This window comes from Cucurbita pepo, chromosome 19 (genome assembly GCF_057944985.1).
Source record: "Cucurbita pepo subsp. pepo isolate OVF chromosome 19, ASM5794498v1, whole genome shotgun sequence".
In the NCBI taxonomy this organism is placed as follows: domain Eukaryota; kingdom Viridiplantae; phylum Streptophyta; class Magnoliopsida; order Cucurbitales; family Cucurbitaceae; genus Cucurbita; species Cucurbita pepo.
Window position 1 is genome coordinate 9088331 of NC_141816.1, and position 20788 is coordinate 9109118.

Here is a 20788-nt window from a genome sequence, read left to right on the forward strand (position 1 = left end):
GATGATCATTTGAATATATGATGTTTCATTTATTGAAGATCCCCACAAAAAAAGGGTCAAGATCTACCTACTCCTTCATTAACTCACTGTTTTTCTTTAAACATAACTCCCAGTCCTCTAAACACTTCACTGTAGAACAATGAGACTCCTACATGTTTTTCTATTGTGACCACGACCACCACAAGTCCCACACAATCGAAGCGACGGCTCTTTGTCAGTCGATACAAGTTTTTCCTTTCTGGGTCTCCCACGAGACCGTTTCTCTCGGTCATACGATATCTTTAGACAACGAAGAGCGATCTCTCGTGCCCTCCAAGCTTTATCGTAAGATATGGTAACTCCAAGTTGTTTCTCTACATCTTTGATTATGTCATTTGGTCTATAATCAGATGCACCTTCCTCAAACTTGGACTTGATCAGCTGACCAACAACCCAACTACTGGCTTGATGATGGTTGCGATGAAACTTCTCGGTCGAGCAAGTATGGACGTTGTGGAATTTTCTTATCAAAAAGCAATCAGAATCGTTCATCTTCGATGCACGAACTCGCCATTTGCAGCCTTTATCTACACATATAACAAACAATAAGTCTCTTGTCGAACGCCTTACTTTGAACTCGAAATTTTCTCTTATAGCCATCAGACTTAATTTGCTCTGTACATCCTTCTTGCTTGGATAAGATTGCCCCACTGCTATGGTATAATTAGACGTCCACTGCTCGATAGTCAAATTCTTCGGCACATTAACGTTCAGCTGCTCGGAATATATACATGGTTGAATGCTCGAGTTCAATGGATCAGGAGTTTCATATACTTGGATGCTTTTTCTGCCATTTCGAACAGTAAGACTATCGAAAGACATATTACTCGAGGTATGGGGATGAATCTCATCGCTACATCCATAAGTATCGTTCTGCATATGCACGTTTTCTACCTCGTTATCACGTTCTCTATTATCATTACAGTCCTCGTGTTGATGTTGAACAACATTTTGCATCTCATCATCACAATTCAAGTCTTCCTGAGGGCCACAACTTATAGCAGTTGTGTTCTGTTCTTCGGTTTCAGTAAGAGCAAGAAAGGGAGGAAACTGAGAATCTTGTGCAGTAGGCACAAAACCAGAAGTTTGATTACTTACACTTCCCGAGTCGAACGGAGCTGGATAATGCACCTCCTTTCCTTGATTTAACGATTCTCTACGCTTGATAGTGATGCACAACGGTGTTCTCCTGCCATGGTCGTCTACAAGATTCTCACCGATGAAAAAATCGACATCTTCATTGTCTAATATCTCTGTTGGTGGAGTCGGAACATGAGCTTTATACAAACATTTCATAGTAGCCACAAATTCAGCTCGGTCAACTTTGACAATATCATACACTCTGTCCAGAAGATCAGTATATGTAATCTTTTCATCGACGACGATTCCTTTTAATTTGTCGCCATTAAATTCAAAACCATTCTCACTAAATATCCAATCGCCATTGTACATAACCAGAATTCGCACCGGAGACATCCTGAAAGTATGCATTAAAGACAAAAACTTTTCATTAAACTCCAAAAGGAACAAACCAATATGATCTAGACAAATTCTAATACTCATTTTGTCCTGAGACATACTAATTGTTACTTATACTTCAGTTTTTTTGATACTCATGGCCAAACACTTTAAGAAGATTAATGTGTAATCCATTGTTAATGCCTCAAAGAAGCAAAGATTCTTAGGGTTCTAAGCAAAGAGCTTCTAGGATAAACCAGGCTACGTTAACAAGGCTAAGCCCCAGATATTAAAATTCAGACACAGTTCCACAAATGAATTAGCTGCAGCATGATTTTTCGAGTTGCAATGACTACACTCGATCAAACAGAACAAACATTTGAAGGATCAAACCCTTGATTACAAAATTCCTCATAACAATTAAACGATGGAAACTGAAGGCGTTCAACACAAAAACTAGTTGGAATACACACAAACCTAGATGCATAAAGACTGAAACAGGGGAATTTCTTGGAGATTGACAAAAACCTAGATAAAATCGAAGCAAAATAGGCTTAAATCTTAGACCAAAAAGTCAAAAAGTTTAAAATCGATTTTAGGGGTTTCAGAATCAAATGGACTTTGCGAACCGCGAGAATTGAAGTAGGTTTGAGAGGAACCGAAAACTTACAGAACGAGAGAGAAATCAAGAGCTCTTGTATGGAGGAGGAGGAGGAGGAGGAGGAGGAGGAGGAGGCGGCGGAGGAAGAAGCCCACCGGGGCAGCGTGACGGTGGAGCTGATTTTCGCGCTACGGCGGAGGTAATTTTTAGCGTGGCAATCAGATGGGGTTTTTTTTTGGTCCCAAAGCGGACGTTTTTTTTGTTCCACGTACATTTTCTTTTTCTCAAAATAGGGTAATATAAAAGTTACTAATATCTTTTTTTTAAATACTCCAACCTTAAATAATTCTTATTTGTATTTTACTCCCACCATTTTTTTTTTAAAATATCTTATAAAATTAAAAATAAAAAATAAAAAATATCTCTAATTTTTTTTTATAAATTCAAAAATACTTTTACGGTCAGAATCACATTTCTCAGTAAACTTTCAAATATAACATTAGTAGAGAAATGATCTATAAATTATAAATAGACCGTTTCCATTCATATATTGATTGCAACATTTTTTTATTTACATTTTTTATAAAACTCGAGTGTATTACTGTTTTTTTTTTAATTAATTAATATATTTTTAAACGTAGCACTAACGATAAAAGTATTTTATAGACGAGAGTAAGAATATTTTTATAAATTTAACGTGAAGAAAACAACAAAAACTTTTGGTATTTTTTGAAAAAGGATAACGAGTGGCTATCCATTCTATTAATTGCTCTAAGAGATTTAAGATAGATACATTTATCCACTAATATAATAAAAATAGATAAAATTAAATACAAATCTCCAAATTGATTCATGCCGGTGGGATATCGCCGCCGCAACTGCCACTGACAAAGAGGAAAACGACCCGTCTCTACCGGCGGCGCTCCGTCGACATGGTTTAAAGAAGAGAAATTTTAAAGTTTATAAAAATAATTAAATTTGGAAATAACATTATATATATATATATATCTATATATATATATATATATATATATATATATATATATATAATATATTGTTTTTTTTTCCGAAAAATGAAAAAGACAAGACAAAATAGTCTCAAATTATTTATAGGTTTTTCTTGACGTGTTAGACTTTGGTGGATGCCGTTGGGTTGTAATGTTGTTTTTTATTTTTTTCTTTTTTCTTGCCTTTATTTTCTTCATTTATTATTAATTATAACGTAAACGTGACGCTTTATTCAATTATCTCTCATTTTGAGATTAAAAAAATTAGAGAAAAAAAGGATTTTTTTCTTTTAATTTTGATATTTTATTATAAGACAAATATCTAGATATTTACTTTATTACTATGAGTATCTTTCCATTTATTGTTATTTTTCGTTTATTACTCTTATTTATTTAATTATAAATAAGATAACTTTCACACCATTTAGGTGTCGTGGATCAAACATTCTTGAATCTTAAAACAAAATTTGTAGACCAAATTACAAAACGATCCAAATAGTATTTTAATCCATTATTAATTAATTATATTTAGAATAAAATTAAAAGCTACTTTTCAAATAAATAAAAAAAATTGTCCAAAGAAAATTATAATTCTCTGAAAATAAGTTATTATTGAAAACCTATAACAAAAAATATTAAAATATTAAAATAATATTTATGATTGACATAAGATATTTATAAAATTTTATCAAATTATATGGTTAAAATATTAAATTTTAAGATTATGATAACTAAATTCTAACTCGGACCAACTTTGTAATTAACTAACAATTAATTAATTAATTAATTAATTATATATATAACATGCAATAAAAAAAAACACACGTACGAGCGTACGTCGAATATTTAAGAATCCAAGAAAAAAAAATATTTTGAAAATAATAATAAAAATTTGACAATTAGAGGTTAGACAGTTGAAAGGTTGAGGTGTCAATCCTATTGATTTCATGAATTTAATATCGAAAATTAATATTTATTGAATAAACTGTCTGTTGATTGGGAATTTAATAAAAAATAAGACGTCTAATAAAAAAAAGTCAAATGTTTAATTTTTTTATTAATTTACAAAATAAAATATACTACGAATAGAGGCCACGCAATATAAGATTTATTTATTATTTAGAAAATAAATAATACTAGAACATTCTTTAACAAAATTAAATGACAAATTTAGTCCTCAATTTGATTTTTTTTCTTTTTTCCTTTTTTTTTTTGGTGAATTTAGAGGTAAAAAGTTGTTTTTCTATAATTAGAATTTATATTTAATAGGAGTGATAAATGGGTAACCCGAACTATCTAAATAGAATTTACAACCCAATTTCTTCTCGCTCTCTATTTTTGATGTCAGATTATTTTATTAATTATTTTTAAAAATATTACTTTTTACAGTGTTAAATTAATAATTAAAATATCATAAAACCTAAATGTTCGTAAATCACAATCATCAATAATAATGGTTACCATCATCAAATGTTTTTAATCTTTCTATTGATGTTTTTAATCTTTGTAGGGTGGGATAGAGATGGCCGAGTTGGTTACAAATTAACCCGAATGGTTTTGGTTAGATGAATAAGGTTGGTCGAGTTTTCGAGTCATATAAACAATATTCAGATGTATTTGAGGTTTGATTGAACTGTTCAAAAACCAAATTAAAAACAAAATACTTCATGTACAATTTAATTAAATAAATAAATAAATCCCCGACTCGAGTCCATTGCTTGTTCAACGGAAAATTGATAGACAACGAACAAAGTCCAATTTTCTCTCGTTAAATATTCAACATGTTGCTTAAAGTCCAAATTTATTTTAATTTTTGTTGATTTTATTGTAATAATATACAAAGAAAGAGCATAACGGAAACGGAAACAAAAAGAGAGAGAATATTATTATTTTTATAAGAAATCACACTGAAAAATTATACTAATACAGAGTAACGAACAACAATGAACAAATCAACCTAAGGAGATTCCAGAGATCTCCGTTTATTTTCCGATCAAATAAATTTAGTACGAATATCAACAATCATCAGTCTAACCAACGCCAATGCATCTAAATATAAAATCATAGTATTGTAATAGAATGAACGATCTGCAATCGATTTACTTCAGAGCTTGAAAAGCGCAGGAAGCGAGAGGAAGAAGGAAGCAAAGAGAAGAGCCATGGAGGCGGCGGCAGGCAGAGCCGCCGCTCCTCGGTCGAGCGCCGGAGCGGGAGCGGGAGTCGGCACTGGAGATTCCTGAGCGGAAGCGACGGCCGAGAAGACCGCCACAATGGCGAAGACAACCACGTAGAAAACCTTGGAAGTGCCGGAGATCGCCATGGAAACTGAGAATCGAGAAGAAAAGAGAGAGAAGTTAGGTCGAGAGAAGGAGAATCTCTTTGATATGTGATTTGTGAATTGGTGTAATAAGAGCGTCTAGCGCGGGGCTTATTTATAGAGTGGGCCTGAAGGCGCGTGGACCAGCGTCCAATGCGATGGTGAAACGTGGCGTGCGGAATTGGCCACGTGGAGAGTAGATGGAATAAGAAAAATAAAATAAAATAAAATAAAATAAAATAAAATAAAATAATAAATCGTATGATTTTGAATACAAATGTTCTCTTTTAATTGAAATTCTTTTTATAATTAATTTTTAATGTTAATAGATCATATTATTGACGTGACAATTAATAATTTTTATTACTGAATCATTGAGATTATTTAATAATAATATTGAGGTGAAAAATAATAAAAAAAATAAAATTATATTGGAAAGGGTAAAATTGGGAAGGTGGGAGGTGTTCAACGAAAGCAGACGAAACGGCTAAGTTTGTTTTTGCCATTTCTTGACTTCAAATTCCTTTTTTAGGTTTGTTTGTTTGTTGTAATTTTCTCCAAAAGCAAACCCCTTTTCACATTCTAATTTGTCTTTTTTTTTTTCTTTTTGTTGAAAATATAAAAATAATTTGATGTATATTTAATGCTAATATGACTATTTTAGCCTTCAATTTTGATTCATTTATTTGTTCTACCATAAATAAGTTTTGATCGAGAATTTCTTTGTTTTTGCTTTCATGTATCACAGATTCGAGAGAGAGTGTTTGAAGGAAGAGTCAAATAGCATATATGAACGATCGAGAATTTCTTTGTTTTTACTTTCATTTCTCGAAGAATCGAGATAGAGTGTTTGAAGGGAGAGTCAAATAGCATATATGAACGAGGAGATGTTAACGGATGCGAATTCAGTTCGATTTGCGAGTTGACCGACATTTTCTAAGTTATGTCAACTCGATTAACTCGAAAATAGTTACAACCCATGTTAATGATACATGGTAACTTGTAAGTGTTTAATATTAAAATTTAAAATTTTAATGATTAATGTAACATGTATGGTGGATAAATATGATTTTTTTAAATAATTAAAAAAAAAATCCATCGAACCCAACCCAAATAGAAAATAGAGGGTTGGATTGAGTTATGAACTCTATTCAAGTTACTCGAGTCACCATCGAGTTGATTCGAAATAGGTTTGGTCCAAAAGATTTTTCCAACCTAATCCGTGCACACTCGTAATTCTTAATACACATCGTCACAAAAAAAAAAAAAAAAAAAAAAAAAAAATTAAGAGACTCATATATCTCATAGAGGTCTCTTCCAACTCAATGAATAAAAACACAATGAATGAAAATGTGGCGACTTTATTCATTATGATCATGAACAATCTGGGAATGCAAGAACTGAACAAAATCTCTCATTGAATAATCACACCAAAAAATTAAGAACATAATCACTTAATAAACATAATAACCCCTCTAGAAAAAGCTCCAGCGCCCGGGATGGGGCGGGTTTATTACAACTTACATAAGCGTCTCTTACCCGAAAACCGACTTAAGCCTGCAGAAAGCTGGCATACTTGGCACCTAGGAACAGCCTTTGAATACAGAGGAGGGAATATTTGGTAACTTCAGCATTCTCATGATTCATCAGTTTCATCACTCTTTCCTTCGCCTTCAAGTCTGTCACTATAACTCTCCCAGCAGGATGGTGCTGAATGAACTGGGAAAGATCAAAACAAGCGACTGCTAGAGCCCTTGGATCACTCGACGAATCCAGAATGGTGATAAGGACCCTCAATAGCTGCATCAAGAACAAAATTTACGTATTACTTTGGCTTTCGTGACTCGATATCTGTCATATATTGTACGGATCTATGAAGGATAGCAACATAATAAGAGCATAGCTGGGGAAAAAACCTTGAAGTCGTTCTCTTCGAAGCTTGTGATATTTTCGCGCCAGAAATTTACATCTTTGTGCATAGGAGACCAGTCAAGATGGCCTAGAAGGACTTCTTGCTTATACTTGTCAAAAGAACTTAGTTTCTTGATGTTATCTTTCAGCCCTTCTTCTAGTTGATTCAAAGCATCCAAAAGGTCCTATTGCATATTCGCAATCACATTTGTAAATACACTATAAAGAAGGAAAAATAGAGAGAGGAGGCTTAAAGGTTTTCCTACTTGAGCAAGAATCAGCAGTGAACCGTGAACCATGAACCGTGAACCGTGTATCGGTAAGAAACTGTTTTGAAGCTACTTTTGCAAATTTTTTATTTTACAATAGGGGAAGCGGGGAAGCGGGGTCCGTGACAATGAAAGAGACTATGGAAAGGTAAAATGTTCTCTGTAAAAACCCAGTAAAGTTCAATCACAAACCTATCTTCAGTTCCTCCAATACCCTCTTTTTAGAAAGATCAAAATAGAGGACATGATAGGGAAGTCTTATCTAGAAAAGTGTTGAGGTCATAGAACAAATGTTTAGTAAACAAGATCTAACGGTCGGGAAAATATGAACCGGAAATATCAGGAACAATGAGTGATGTCATCCATTACACGCTCAGAAGAACGTACAAGGGGTAGACGAAAGTTAACTTATATTTGATACAGAAAGGGGGAAATGGAAGCAGAAGAGGTGAAATTGTAACGGCCTAGGCCCACCGCTAGCAAATATTGTCCTCTTTGGGCTTTCCCTATCGGGCTACACCTCAAGGTTTTTAAAACGTGTATGCTAGGGAGAGGTTTCCACACTCTTATAAAGGATGTTTCGTTCTCCACCTCAACCGATGTGGGGTTTAACAGAAAGAGCTGAAGGACAATACTTCAGCCATCAAAGATTTGGATAAAACACATCAACCATAAAAAACCAAACAGATCAAGAACGGTTTCTTTGATGTCAATCAATGGTGTTGGTGCATTGGCTATTATAAAGAAAATGAAAAATCTTCAACTTTTCGTACCTCGTCACTCCATGCTTGGGATTTCAAACTTTGAACAACTTGTGGTAGTCCAAGACCCACCATTTGAGCTCCAAATGTCCCCTTGTGAAGTAAGTTCTTTAAGGTCAAAATAACGACTCGGACAACCTAGTAGAAATATCACAAACAAAATACGTAAACATTGATGCTAGAATGAACATGGTAAACTAGTCAACATAGTGTACGTCGCTAATCTACTCGAAGATATGAAAGCATAAACGCAGGGTGTAACACTGCAAAGAATGTACAGGGCAGAATGAATACAAGTCAGTTATAGAAAACTAAAATATAAAGAACAGGGCAACGTGTAGCTTAATTAGATTGACACATGTACTAAACGATGGCTTCACCTTCTCTTTTGTGGAACTCTTGACGACATCGATAAGTCTTGGAAGGGTTCTGGAAGTGGCCAAGAATTCAATAGCCGGCTCATAATATGATAAAAGCCAAACACAAAAACATGTTTTATATAGAATCTGTCAGAAAAAGAACAATTAGTTTCAATGTTAAAAGCTTAATAATAGCAGATTTCAAATTAAATGGAGTAATTGAACACTGGAGACAGCTTAAAAAATGTGAACCGAGCGTTACATGATAAATATGATAAGAAATCCCAAGTAAACATGCAACTAATATGAAGATGAGTGCCATTGTCAAGAAGTGAACAACGACGATTACCTGAATAGATTGTTGAGTCGACGCAGGAGAAATCAAAGGGATGAGCAGCTTCACTCCATCTACTTGGACAAAGGAGGATTTGACTTTTGGTTCCTTCAGCAGAGTTGCAAGGCAATTGATAGAAGTCTGTACAGCACGACTGGGATGTGAAGGATTCTTCAGCTATACAACATTTTAAGACCACTATGTCAGCATCAATGAAACTAGAGCGGATGTGGATGACCAGCAGCTGGTCTTATTCATTATGTTTCGAAGTTCAAACGAAAGAAGCACGTACAATATGTTGGTTTATATTTATGTTTACATAACATATTTCTTTTATGGATTTTGCTGACTAAATCTCGTGTTCATACCAATTAATCACAAGTGTTAACACGGAATTTTTTTTTGAGATCTTCCAAGGTAAAAACCACAAAACAATATCAACCGACATCATTTCCAGAATAAGTTGAGATGACCATACTTGCAATACATCAAAATATTTGTAATGGCCCAAACCCACTGCTAGCAGATATTGTCTTCTTTGGGTTTTCCCTTTCGGGCTTCCCCTCAAGATTTTTAAAACGCGTCTGCTAGGGAGAGATTTCCACACCCTTATAAAGAATGTTTCGTTCTCCTCCCCAACCGAGGTGGGATCTCACAAATATATTGAGAAATTTTCTGATTTTGTTGCATCCGGATGCCTTGTGGTTGGTTTTTAAAGTTTGTTTTTTTGTTTGTTGGTGATAGGATCTTAGTTTTCTTTGAAAATTTTGAAGTAGCGATGTAATGACCCAAATCCACCGCTAGCAGATATTGTCCTCTTTAGGCTTTCCCTTTCGGGCTTCCCCTCAAGGCTTTAAAACGCGTCTGCTAGGGGAAGGTTTCCATACCCTTATAAATGGTATTTTGTTCTCCTCTCCAACCAATGTGGGACATCACAATGGTCACCACACGGAACTTAGGAAGAAATACTTGTAGGAATCGCCTTAGTATGCATGCATGCTACATTAGTTTCCTTAGTTGATTAGACTTTTCTATGTTATTAGTTTAAATTGCAAAGTACGTGACCTATGACAAGTTAAACATGTTTTATGCTTCTGCTTTGTGTGTAATTGTTTATGCATGCTGAGAGGAGGATGGGAGAATTGTGAACTCTGCGTTCCGGATGTTGATGGATGTTATCACCCCGATGAGCATAATTTCCTATCTTTGCATAAACGGTATAATGTATGTGATTCTTGAAGCTTGCTTCTTTTTGGAAATGTTTAGGAGACAATGTAATGTTTAGGAAACGTTTTAGGAATAAGCCTAGGGATCCAAGATTAGAGTGGCTAGCCACCGAGCCTAGATCGACCCCTCCCCTAGGAATTTAGCAGATCACCATGGTAAACATAGTGCCTTAGGGATGTTCATAGGCTGCTAGTTGTCTGAACGGTGTCTATAGTTTCGTGGGAGGACTAGAGGTCCTGATCAGTTCTTACTGCTCCTAGCCGTTTCGCATGAAAAATATGTCCCCACGTAGTATAGCCTATTAGCTGCATGGGAATGGGTTGGGTCGCCCCCCCCCCAAGGGGACTATTATGGGCTTAGGAGGTATTCAGCACACCCCTAGGCAAGATACCATGTGGTCTAAATTAGCCATGTAGAGGTAGTGCCTCGTAGAGAGATACCGGTCAGTCCAACTTAGCATAAGGAACCCCTAGGTACCAAATGAGAGGACGGAGAACAATAGAAGTCCAAAGGGGCTAAGATTAGAACTAGACGTCCTAGAGCCAACGAGAAACTCGTGTTGACTGTTAAGCTTAGGATGCGATGAGAGCCTACAAGTAGGTGGTCTATTGGGTAGAGCGTGATCAGAGGGGCGAATTGTCATGGAGGAATGCATGTCCCAAGGCATCAGTCTAGTTTTTTTTTTTTTTTTTTTTTTTTTTTTTTTTTTTTTTTTTTTTGCATTTAGATTTTTCACATTTTTGTTTTTTGGAACTTTCATTTGTTGAATCTTTGTATTGAAACTTTCGGTTTTAGGAATAAATGATTTTGCCTTTACACCTTCTCAACTTTTTCTTTGCATACACATTATCTTTTGAATCACGGCTCATAGTAAAATATCGGGTCGTGACAAGCGATCAGTTCGAAAAGAAAAATTGTTTTTCATATCAAAAAGAAAAAGTCTCAGTCTTTCCTTATGTTACAGGCTCTCGACATTGAAGGAATGCTAAAGGTATTGAACATAAGCAGCATACCTGTGCACAAAGCCATTTCACCAGTCCATCCAAAACATCATCAATGGTAGTAATTTTCCTCTTGGAGTTCGAGGCATCACCATTTGCATAACTGCCATCATGTGTTTTTTTTCTAGCACTAATGTTATAAGAAAGAAAAGGTTTATATAAATCATACATACACGCATATACCCGCCTGCACACACAACAGTTTCCTAAATAATATATGGTGGAAAATATTTCCAAAAGTGTACCTCACTATCAGAGCAAGTATATTACAGCTCTTCTCCTGTATGAACCAATTGCCCTTCCAAAGCAATCTGAAATACACAAGAAATATAAATTATGTGAAGCGAAACTCCCAAAACCAAAAAATGAAAGCAGAAATCGGAGACTTTTCTTCTGGGGAAGGTTATAAAGATTCGGAAAAAAGTGTACAAAAATTTTGCGTAACTGGATGTAAATTATGTTATACATGTAGGTTATAAAGCTTGGTTGAGGTTCTTCAACCATTTGGGGCCATGAAGTTATGTTACGCTATACAGTGGAAGAATGAAACGAAACTTGGTCGAGAAACAATGTAACTTGTAAGCAAAGAATGTAATAACACAGCAAAAAAAGCACAAAACAAATGATCTGTCGAAATTACCGAGTCCAACGTTCGTGCCAATGAAATGTACGGTTAACGTAAAATATTGTGCATAAAGCCATGCTTGAACCTCATACATACCTTAGGAAAGGTTCATAAGTATCTTCACTAGCAAGAGAATCATCATGGAACAATCTTGCTCTTTTTGGGTTTGCTGCAAAGTATTTACCATATATCAGATAATCATTAAATATTAAAACGGTATCGAATTTGATCTGATTTATCAAAATATATAACAAAGTTTCATGTTACCATTAAATATTAAAGCAATATCAAATTTGATCTGATTGATAGAGATCACAATCTTAGTCCTATAGCACGTTTTCTAAATTTTATTTCGTAATTAGAAAGCCTAAATATTTGACATCTCTTCCAATATTCCCTTCTAAATGAACATTTTGTAAATGTAGTGGCCAAGCCATGGATACATATTTATATTTTATTCAAAACAGCTTTAGAAGATTTCTTGGTACTAATTTTGTTATGAATTTGATGATTTAATAGAAAGTATAATTTTGAATCATTTAAACAACTTCTGATGATTATCCGAAACATAATCGTAAAGTACTGTTGATATAAAAATCATCGAGTTACCTGTAAGCATCTCATCGATTAATGCTAAAACATATTCCACTGTTTCTTCCTTAAATATATCTCGTAAAATGCTAACAAATACACGAACATAAGCTGGACCATCCTGCAAAATCCAACGGCACTTAGTATTACGAGATAATGTAAAGAAAATCATTCCTAATTTTCCAAACAAAATTTCAATCACAAAAAACGTAATGATAACTTGATGAATCATGTTATGAAAATAGATCAGGCATGTATGAGGGAAAATTACATCATCCAACAACTGTGCCCTGTAACTCTCTGGTCTGTTATCGTAACGCCTTAACAGCTGAAGGCTTGTTCCATTGATAAGTTTAGTAGTCATGTATGTCTCCCATGGAATGTCCCTTGTGAGAACCTTTCACAATTAGAGAAAAAAATGTTAATGATGTAGTTGTTGAACAAAATCATCTGAGGTGAAATGATAAAATCCAATTACTATGATAATTCGACCTCATAAATCATATTCGAAAAGAACTTCTATTCTTCTAGAACAATAATAATTATACAATCATTCAAAACCGAACAAAAGACTTGCGCCTCAAATTTCCAACATAAAATTGGAGAAGATGAAGCCAATAGGTTCAAAGGTTGTTGAAGATCAAGGGAGTTTGAATCATCCAATAACAGTAATTTTTTCTAATAAGAAATAATTTCATTAATTGAATGAATTACAAAAGGGAGATCCCTAATCCAAGGGAGTTACAAAAAAACAATAGAGTCATGGAAACGAAACATCCATACGACTTTCTTTTCCTTCATGAGAGGATAGCCCACCAAAGTGCAAGAGAGGATGGTGGTGGGATCCCTCGGAAGAGTCGTTGTCCAGCCAAAAGGGGATAGATCCAATAATTGTAACATCATAAGGCCATTTCATAATCGTGTTATAAGAGACAAAACTTTCACAATCAATGTGAATAACACTATTCGATGTCCATCAGAGAAGAAGATGTGGCATTAAATCAATCAAGCTGACAGAAACATTTCAGAAGAAAACTTAGAAACGCTGTTTGTAGACTGGAATGACATGCTACCTTCGAGTCAAACGTGTTCATAGCAGATGACTAGTAATCAACACCTAGAAGTATCAGACAAAAGGAAAGGAATATTGAACCTACGAACTCGAGTTTTTTTTTTTTTTTTTTTTTTTTTGTTGCTGCTAGAATCACTCTCAAATCGCTACTCAAAGGACAGCCTAGAAGGACTTTTAAGATCTTCCCACTACTAGCAAAACCTTTTTTGAATCCCTCCCTCACCCCCGATCCCGACCCCAAGAATCACCTTAAAAAGAAAACCTTCTTGATGAAACAGGTTTATTTCTTTTCCCTATCTCGAGATCCAAAAAGACAGCAAACAAAAAGGGGCGTCAAATGAGAAAACTAGAAAAATTAGCATCAAGTATCAGTTACAAGAAAAATCCTATTTAGAAAGGCTTCTCTAAGGGCTCCTCATGACCTCTATGACAAATATAAGCTGGAACATCAGAGGCCTCAGAGCATTCAAGAACAGGAATTTATGGAAACAACCGCGCTTTTTGCCAGGAAATTTTGAGGTTTTTTCTAATATTTCTCTCTTTTTGACGATGAAACCGGTGTTTATCAAAAGAACAATCATAATGATGATTCACAGGAGAAACTCCCAGATTTTTTAAGCAACTTTATCCTCGTATCCGCTCGAGATCATGTATTGGATCGCCCAATTGAAGTGACCACGCTTAAGAAAAATTAGTAGAATTCAGACTTGAAAATATTAAACAAAGGAAACTCTCAAGACAAACAACTCGTTTTCCCTCCATTCAATTTCTTGATCGAGTTCAATTTTCTAATGAATGCAATTAATATGTTCAGATGAACAGCAATCTTAGATCCTAGAAGAAATTTGCCATTACTAATGAGTAATAACAAATTGTTGGATCATTGACCAAACTGCTCAAACACATAACATTCAATCACCATGGACGTAGTTAAACTCGCGCCCCCACCCCCCCCCCCCCCCCCCCCCCCCCCCCCCATCGAAGAAATCGCATCATTTAGAGTACTACTAATTACCATCTAAACCCACTTCAGAATCAAATCTAAGAAGGCAAAAAAGAAAACAATGAGGAGATCCGATCACCAACCTGCTCAGTGCTAAGCTCAGCCTGGTCAATTGCCATCGCAACTTCCGCTTCCAATTACACTTCCGGCAACGCTGCAGATCAAGCAATCAGATCAAATCCCAAAAAATGAACTCAAATTTGCTCGACAAACGAGAGGAAAACTTCAGGTATTGTTTCAAAACACATCAAAATCTCCAATTCCCAGCGACTCCGAAGATATAAAATCGAAATTGCTTCAACCAAAAAATCTCTCCAAAATTAAGGGTAGATAGAAAATACTGATAACTTTCCATCGAATGGGTTAAAAGAAAGAAAGAAAAAAAAAAACCTTATCCCAATTCAGTAAGGAAAAAACATAGCCGCGAAATCAAAAGCTTACAATTTGCGAAGAGGGTGACTCGAATTAGCTTGTCCAGTTCGTTTTTTTTTTTTTTTTTTTCCCTTTTAACTTCCTTTTTTCTTGAAGCACGGGAGTGAAAGACAGACCCGTCCAGCTAAAAATGATATATAATATATATGTATGTATGTATGTATGTATATGTATGGGTTTTCAAATATATATGTATATGTATATATGTATAAATCTCAAACCGCCCATTTTCGATATTTCTCATCCATTTTCAAAATTTTCAAAATTATTTTTAGAAATATTTTATTTTTTTAATAAAAAATATTAAAATTTTATTTAAAAACTTTATATTTATTTGTCTAAATAAGATTGTTCGTATTACATTGAATTAAGTCTACACAATACGAAGGTATATATAAAACTACCGTGTATCAATTTCAAATATAAAATTCTATTATGCAATTGCAGATGTTTATATAAAACTACAGTTAGTTATGCTTAAATTGACATAAAATTCTATAATGATGCTTAAATTGACATAGTTAGTTATGCTTATACTTAAATTGACATAGTTGCATTTGGTAAGAAACTACGTAAAAATTATAAATGTTTGAAAATGCTTCTTTTTTTTATAATTTATCGAATAATGTATAAAATAAAATAAATAAATAATTCATATTAGCATGATACTTCAGAAACTTTAGGGGTAGTGTTGTTTAGACGCAGTGTGGCATCTTTTGATGGCAAAGTAAGAGAATAGAATTCCTGCTAAAAGATAAAAAGAAGCATATAAAATTTGTTCACAAGGGTGGGTCGTTCACTTTCACGGAACTAAACTCAACACAATAATTTAGAACGTGTCTTGATCCTACCACAAAGACTTTAGAGTAAATGATAAGTCAGTCATTCATGTAGCTCTGATCAAACTATCTTGTAAAGTGATTCGAGAGGTTTCAAAACAATTTTCTTTACTCTTGACCTTGATCATCAAATAGATTAACTACTTATCGTTTTGGAATTTTTGGATATTTTACAACTTCAACCAATCAATTTGAACTAAGCGGTAGATAAAACACTAATTACCATCTTAAACGTCAATTATGGCAATTACAACATAACTCTACAAAAAAAAAAAGGCACTAATTATCATCCTAAACGTCAACAGTTCACTATGTATACATAGACCTTCACCCACACAAATAATCTGGTTTTGGGAGGGGAAGCCCAGATACAATGAAACTAGTAAATTATTCAATCCATGAAATTACAAAAGATTATTCAGGTTCCAGATCCTTGTGCAGATTTAGAAAATAAAAGCAAACATATGCATTGAATGTATGATCCAGGAAAGGTCTCAAAAATTATGAACATACCAAATCTCAGTACAACAAACTCGTACATAATTATGGAATAATCTTATTTGATGCAATTTCAACTTATTGACAAATGTATGATGACAACAATTTTCATGATCAAATTTAAATTATTTAAATAGAAAAGGTCAAGGAACAAAAATGATGGGAATCATAGTAAAGTGGCATTCCTACAAAACATGCCTAAGTCGCACTATCAAAGAATTAGAATCAAGTATAGTATATCATATGAGATCAGAAAAAGCTACACCCACTTAGCAGTTCCAGATAGTAAGAATCATGGAACCTATTTCTAAGCTGCTACTGCAAATTTTTCTTGCTTCTTATCAGCTGTTTTTGAAGGCTTTCCAATGTTTTCGGGTTTGTCAATACCTTGGATATCGATGATCCTCAACTTTGTTAATTCCTAAGATATAAAATGTTGCCAGAAAGGATCATCAGAAAACTTGGATAATAAACTTTTTACTTCTTTCTGGAAAGTCTGGATAGGAATAGGATATACCTGGCGGTGTCCTTTGGTTCGGCGGTAATTCTTCCTCCTTTTTTTCTTGAAGATGATTACTTTTGCATCTAATGCCTTCAGAAAAGAGAAAAAGCATTCAGATCTTACGAATTGGAACACAAATTTGAGAATTGAACTTTCAAGATATATGTCGTTGGGAATTTGAAACAAAAAAAGAGAGCCAGGAAAGAAAAAATGTACACTCAGCAGACTAACCAGAGTCACAGAGCACCACAGTTAATATGATATGATCATAGAAAATAAAGTACTGCAACATATTACACTTATTGCCAATTCGGCTAATTCATATACCAAAGCCCTCTGTCATTCACAAATTTTTTAAGCAATAATTGCTCGAAGAAAATGCCTTTTGAATTCTTCAGAACATTGTAAAGTCTCCAGATTTTATTATTTTCTTCTAACCTGATGGATATAATAAAACTAGAATGTAAATCTTTCCCCCTGGCTAACAAATTGGATCTTCCTATTTTAACAATTGCGTTGTCTAAATCCATTTAATGTATAAGTTCCCAAATGCGGCTAAGACTAGAAGTATATTTTATAAAGCGCATAAAGAACTAGAGAACTAGTCCTTAAAAAATGCATTGCAATGGTCCACGAGAATCACTAGAGAACAATGCACATCAGAAAGAACACAACAGCAAAATTGTTTATAATATAATGCATTAACAACAAAAAGCAAATAGTTTCGCCGTCACTCTTACATGTTCCTCAACAACTGCTTGAACAACTGCACTTGGGATTGTTGGCCTGCCTACAATTGTTTGGCTACTTGAGCCAAGCATGAGGACCCTATTCAATATCAACTGCGAAAGATAAATCCATTTATTAAAAAAAAAAATTCATTAAAGCCTGCTCAAGATGAAGTACAGAAAAGGTTCAAAAATTCAACACATAATCAGAATCCTAAACTGGGCAAGATATAACAACAACCATGAGAAAATCTACAAAAGCGCATTCAAGTCCGACAAGGAAAATGGAGCAATAGAAATTGCAGAAAAGATCCTCTTGTGCTCACAAGTGAGTAACAATAACTTAAATAAAAGCTACCAAAAGATAAATTTCATATTTTCCTCGTTCTTTAATTTGCTTGAAGCGATACTTCTCATGAAACAAAGTACATGACTACTTAATTTAGCCTCGTCTATGACAACCTGAAAAGTGCAACTTTTCATGTATGTAAAACAGTTGCCTTTTAGAAGCCTTTCTAAACTTTCACACACTGCCCCAAAAAAGGGCTCTTCCATACTAATTCACCCAAAAACTGCTCTGCAGCCTATCAAATTAATGTTTAAGTCGAATCTTTGTAACCATCAAGACATCATAGAAGTACCACAACTTTAGCTTAGCTAATTACAATCTGGAAACAATAGCAGAATATAAAAAATATGAGTACAGTCTTAAATCAAACAACATTTCAATTCTAGGTCCCAAAAATTGCTTCCGAGTTCAACGCCATTTAAAGAGGCAGTGTCAAAACATGGAGGGCTCATTCAAGCGGGAGACCATGTAGAACATGGACGAAGGCTAGGATGTAAGTTTTGAAAAAAAAAAAAAGAAAAAAAAAATAACGATAACTGAAACATCCACAATGGAAAATGGAATAGGAGTTACGAACCTTGTCATTCACATCGCAGAATTTTAATCTTTCAGTAAAAATACTGTCTCCATTGCTAACCTTGAATTGGTGTGAGCCAATCTACAGAAACAGCCAAAAGAAAAGAGTGCATAAATGATAAGTATCCAACCATTAATTCAAAAAACTCATGAAGCCATGCCACAAGTTTGTACCTGAACAACAGCAAAAACAGGCTCATAACCCTTGAAAACGCCATCAGATCGATCAAGTGGCCCAACTACTTTATATCCAATATCAGCCGCTTCTGCCTCCTTCTCCTCCTTTGTATACTCCTTCTGCATACCCCTACTCAACCCTGAAATACCATCATCCTCACTACTATCATATGCTTCTTCATCTTCATCTTCATCTTCATCTTCATCTTCTTCAGTATCATCATCATCATTGCCATTACGACTATCAGATGAGAGATATTGGGAGTGTGACCAGCACTTACACCAAGGATCAGTTTTAGTAAAAAGATAGGTTGATGTAGAGGCACGTGTATGGTGGTAATTCTGGTAGAGGAAGGAAGATGTGATTTTCAGCGAGTGGATATATGGCTTTCCAGAAAAAATGGCCGAGGCATGACGAGTTAGTACTTGTACACACCGTCTGTTTGCCATGGTGGTGGTCGTTATGGCCTTTGACTTATAGTTCACTACTCTACACAAGCTGCATCAATCTTCTTAACCTTCTCAATCTGCAGACAGAAAATAAAAACATAAATAAACCAACGTTTCCTAGAAGTCTAGCACTCTTATCCATGTTGAAAACATAGAAATTTTTGCAATCCAGATTCAATTCAGTTTTTTGTTATAATATAAAAAATGATCGTCGGCTTGATCATATGGATAAGCGGGATCAATCCAAACATTAGTTAGAAACTGAGGCAGTTTAATTCACTCTGGTTCGGGTTTATTGGTCAAGTTCATCAATCCTCAACAACGCTCTTCCTCTCTGCTCTAACATCATTCAAGCGCGCGGCGAGCAGCGACAGCAAGGCAACAAGGAGTAGAATGCTTCAATGCGGCAAGGACATGTAAAAATAATGAAATCAAACCATAATTACCAAAGGGTGAGGCGGCTTAATACATACAAGGCGAGCTCGAAACATGGAGACAGAAAAGGAAGAATGTCAACTCGCACAACCCGCAACAAGGATAGAGGATCAATTCGAATCAACAAAACTCAGATTAGAGCAAAGAGAAATCTGATCTAACCCACCTCCAATCTCAAAACCACAGCAAAAGACGAGGAACAAGATTCACACATAAATTTCCAGAACCAAATGATCATTTTCAATGTAAGACAGTGAGAGATAGAGAATTTTTGAAAATTCAAGAAACTTACAGAGGAGAGTCGACGGCTCTTGCAGGACGGAGGAGGAAGCCCACAGGTGCAACATGATCGCCGTCGGTGGTGGAGACGATAGCTGGAGGTGAGGGTTTTGGGACCTGTGAGTGAGGGTTTTTGGATTCAACGACGGTCTTACTTTCTAAAATTCTTAAAATTATTAATTTACTTCTTACCTTTTAATGGCGTTATTTTGTCCCTAAAAGAGCTTTTTATTATTATTATTATTTTATTTTATTTTATTTTATGAATTTATTAAACATTTAAAATTCATTAATTTATTAAATATAAAACTGAAAAAAAAAATAATAATTTAACAATTTTTAATTGACGCCTAATAAATTTTTAATGATAAAAAATGTTGATAAATTGTTACCATCGTGCTAAAAGTTCTTTTAATCATAAATTTTAATTTTACGTCGAATAAATTTATAAATTTATAAATTTTAAATAGGACTTAAATTTATTATATACTAAATTGAAAATTAAAACATATTAGATATAAAATTTAAAATTTAAACTTTATTGAACGTCTGGATCCATGGGCTATCCATTAATCACGATAGAGGCTTTAAGCCCAATTAGAAAGCCCAAATAGAGGCTTTGAGCCCAGTTTAAAAGCCCAAATAGAGGCTTTAAGCCCATAATGGGTTCATGGATATCAAATCTCCATGCCTTATACCATAATAAATATATATTTTTTGAATTATTAGTCAAAATTAAAAAAATAAAAAATTAATTATATTAAAATTAATCTTACATTTAAATAGACTATTATTTATGTCAATTTGAACATAGCTCGACCGAAAATATATATATATATATATATATAAAAATAAAGTGAAGACAAAGAAACAATTTATTGATATATTATTAAATGTTGGGTTGAAATAATGTTCCCTTTCTTATGTTCCACAAAACCCCACCCCAAC

At 34.3% G+C, this 20788-nt stretch overlaps 3 protein-coding genes across 4 annotated transcripts; all 3 read right to left on the reverse strand.

Annotated features, from left to right (window-relative positions):
* Nucleotides 1-2: 2 nt before the first annotated feature.
* On the reverse strand, nt 3-2390 carry LOC111781383 (uncharacterized). Its single transcript, XM_023661941.2, has 2 exons — nt 2168-2390; nt 3-1516 (listed from the first exon to the last, which is right to left on the reverse strand). The coding sequence occupies exon 2, from the start codon at nt 1513-1515 to the stop codon at nt 127-129; it is 1389 nt and encodes a 462-aa protein (XP_023517709.1). The 5' UTR covers nt 1516; nt 2168-2390; the 3' UTR covers nt 3-126.
* A 4373-nt stretch (nt 2391-6763) lies between these two features.
* LOC111781545 (V-type proton ATPase subunit H) lies at nt 6764-15126 on the reverse strand. Of its 2 annotated transcripts, none has more exons than XM_023662203.2 (12): nt 15017-15126; nt 14659-14729; nt 12772-12897; nt 12519-12621; nt 12006-12078; nt 11530-11595; nt 11297-11414; nt 9072-9233; nt 8744-8869; nt 8376-8501; nt 7339-7518; nt 6764-7222 (listed from the first exon to the last, which is right to left on the reverse strand). In XM_023662203.2, exons 2-12 carry the CDS (start codon nt 14692-14694, stop codon nt 6974-6976), a joined length of 1365 nt encoding a protein of 454 aa, XP_023517971.2. In that variant the 5' UTR covers nt 14695-14729; nt 15017-15126; the 3' UTR covers nt 6764-6973. The 2 variants fall into 2 exon arrangements, with proteins under 2 accessions (XP_023517971.2, XP_023517972.2); XM_023662204.2 differs by having other exon boundaries at nt 14966-15046.
* A 1256-nt stretch (nt 15127-16382) lies between these two features.
* On the reverse strand, nt 16383-20012 carry NFD1 (Ribosomal protein L21). The gene is made up of 6 exons (XM_023662669.2): nt 19854-20012; nt 18674-19203; nt 18501-18581; nt 17587-17688; nt 16862-16936; nt 16383-16765 (listed from the first exon to the last, which is right to left on the reverse strand). The coding sequence occupies exons 2-6, from the start codon at nt 19124-19126 to the stop codon at nt 16652-16654; spliced, it is 825 nt and encodes a 274-aa protein (XP_023518437.2). The 5' UTR covers nt 19127-19203; nt 19854-20012; the 3' UTR covers nt 16383-16651.
* Between the last annotated feature and the right edge of the window lie 776 nt (nt 20013-20788).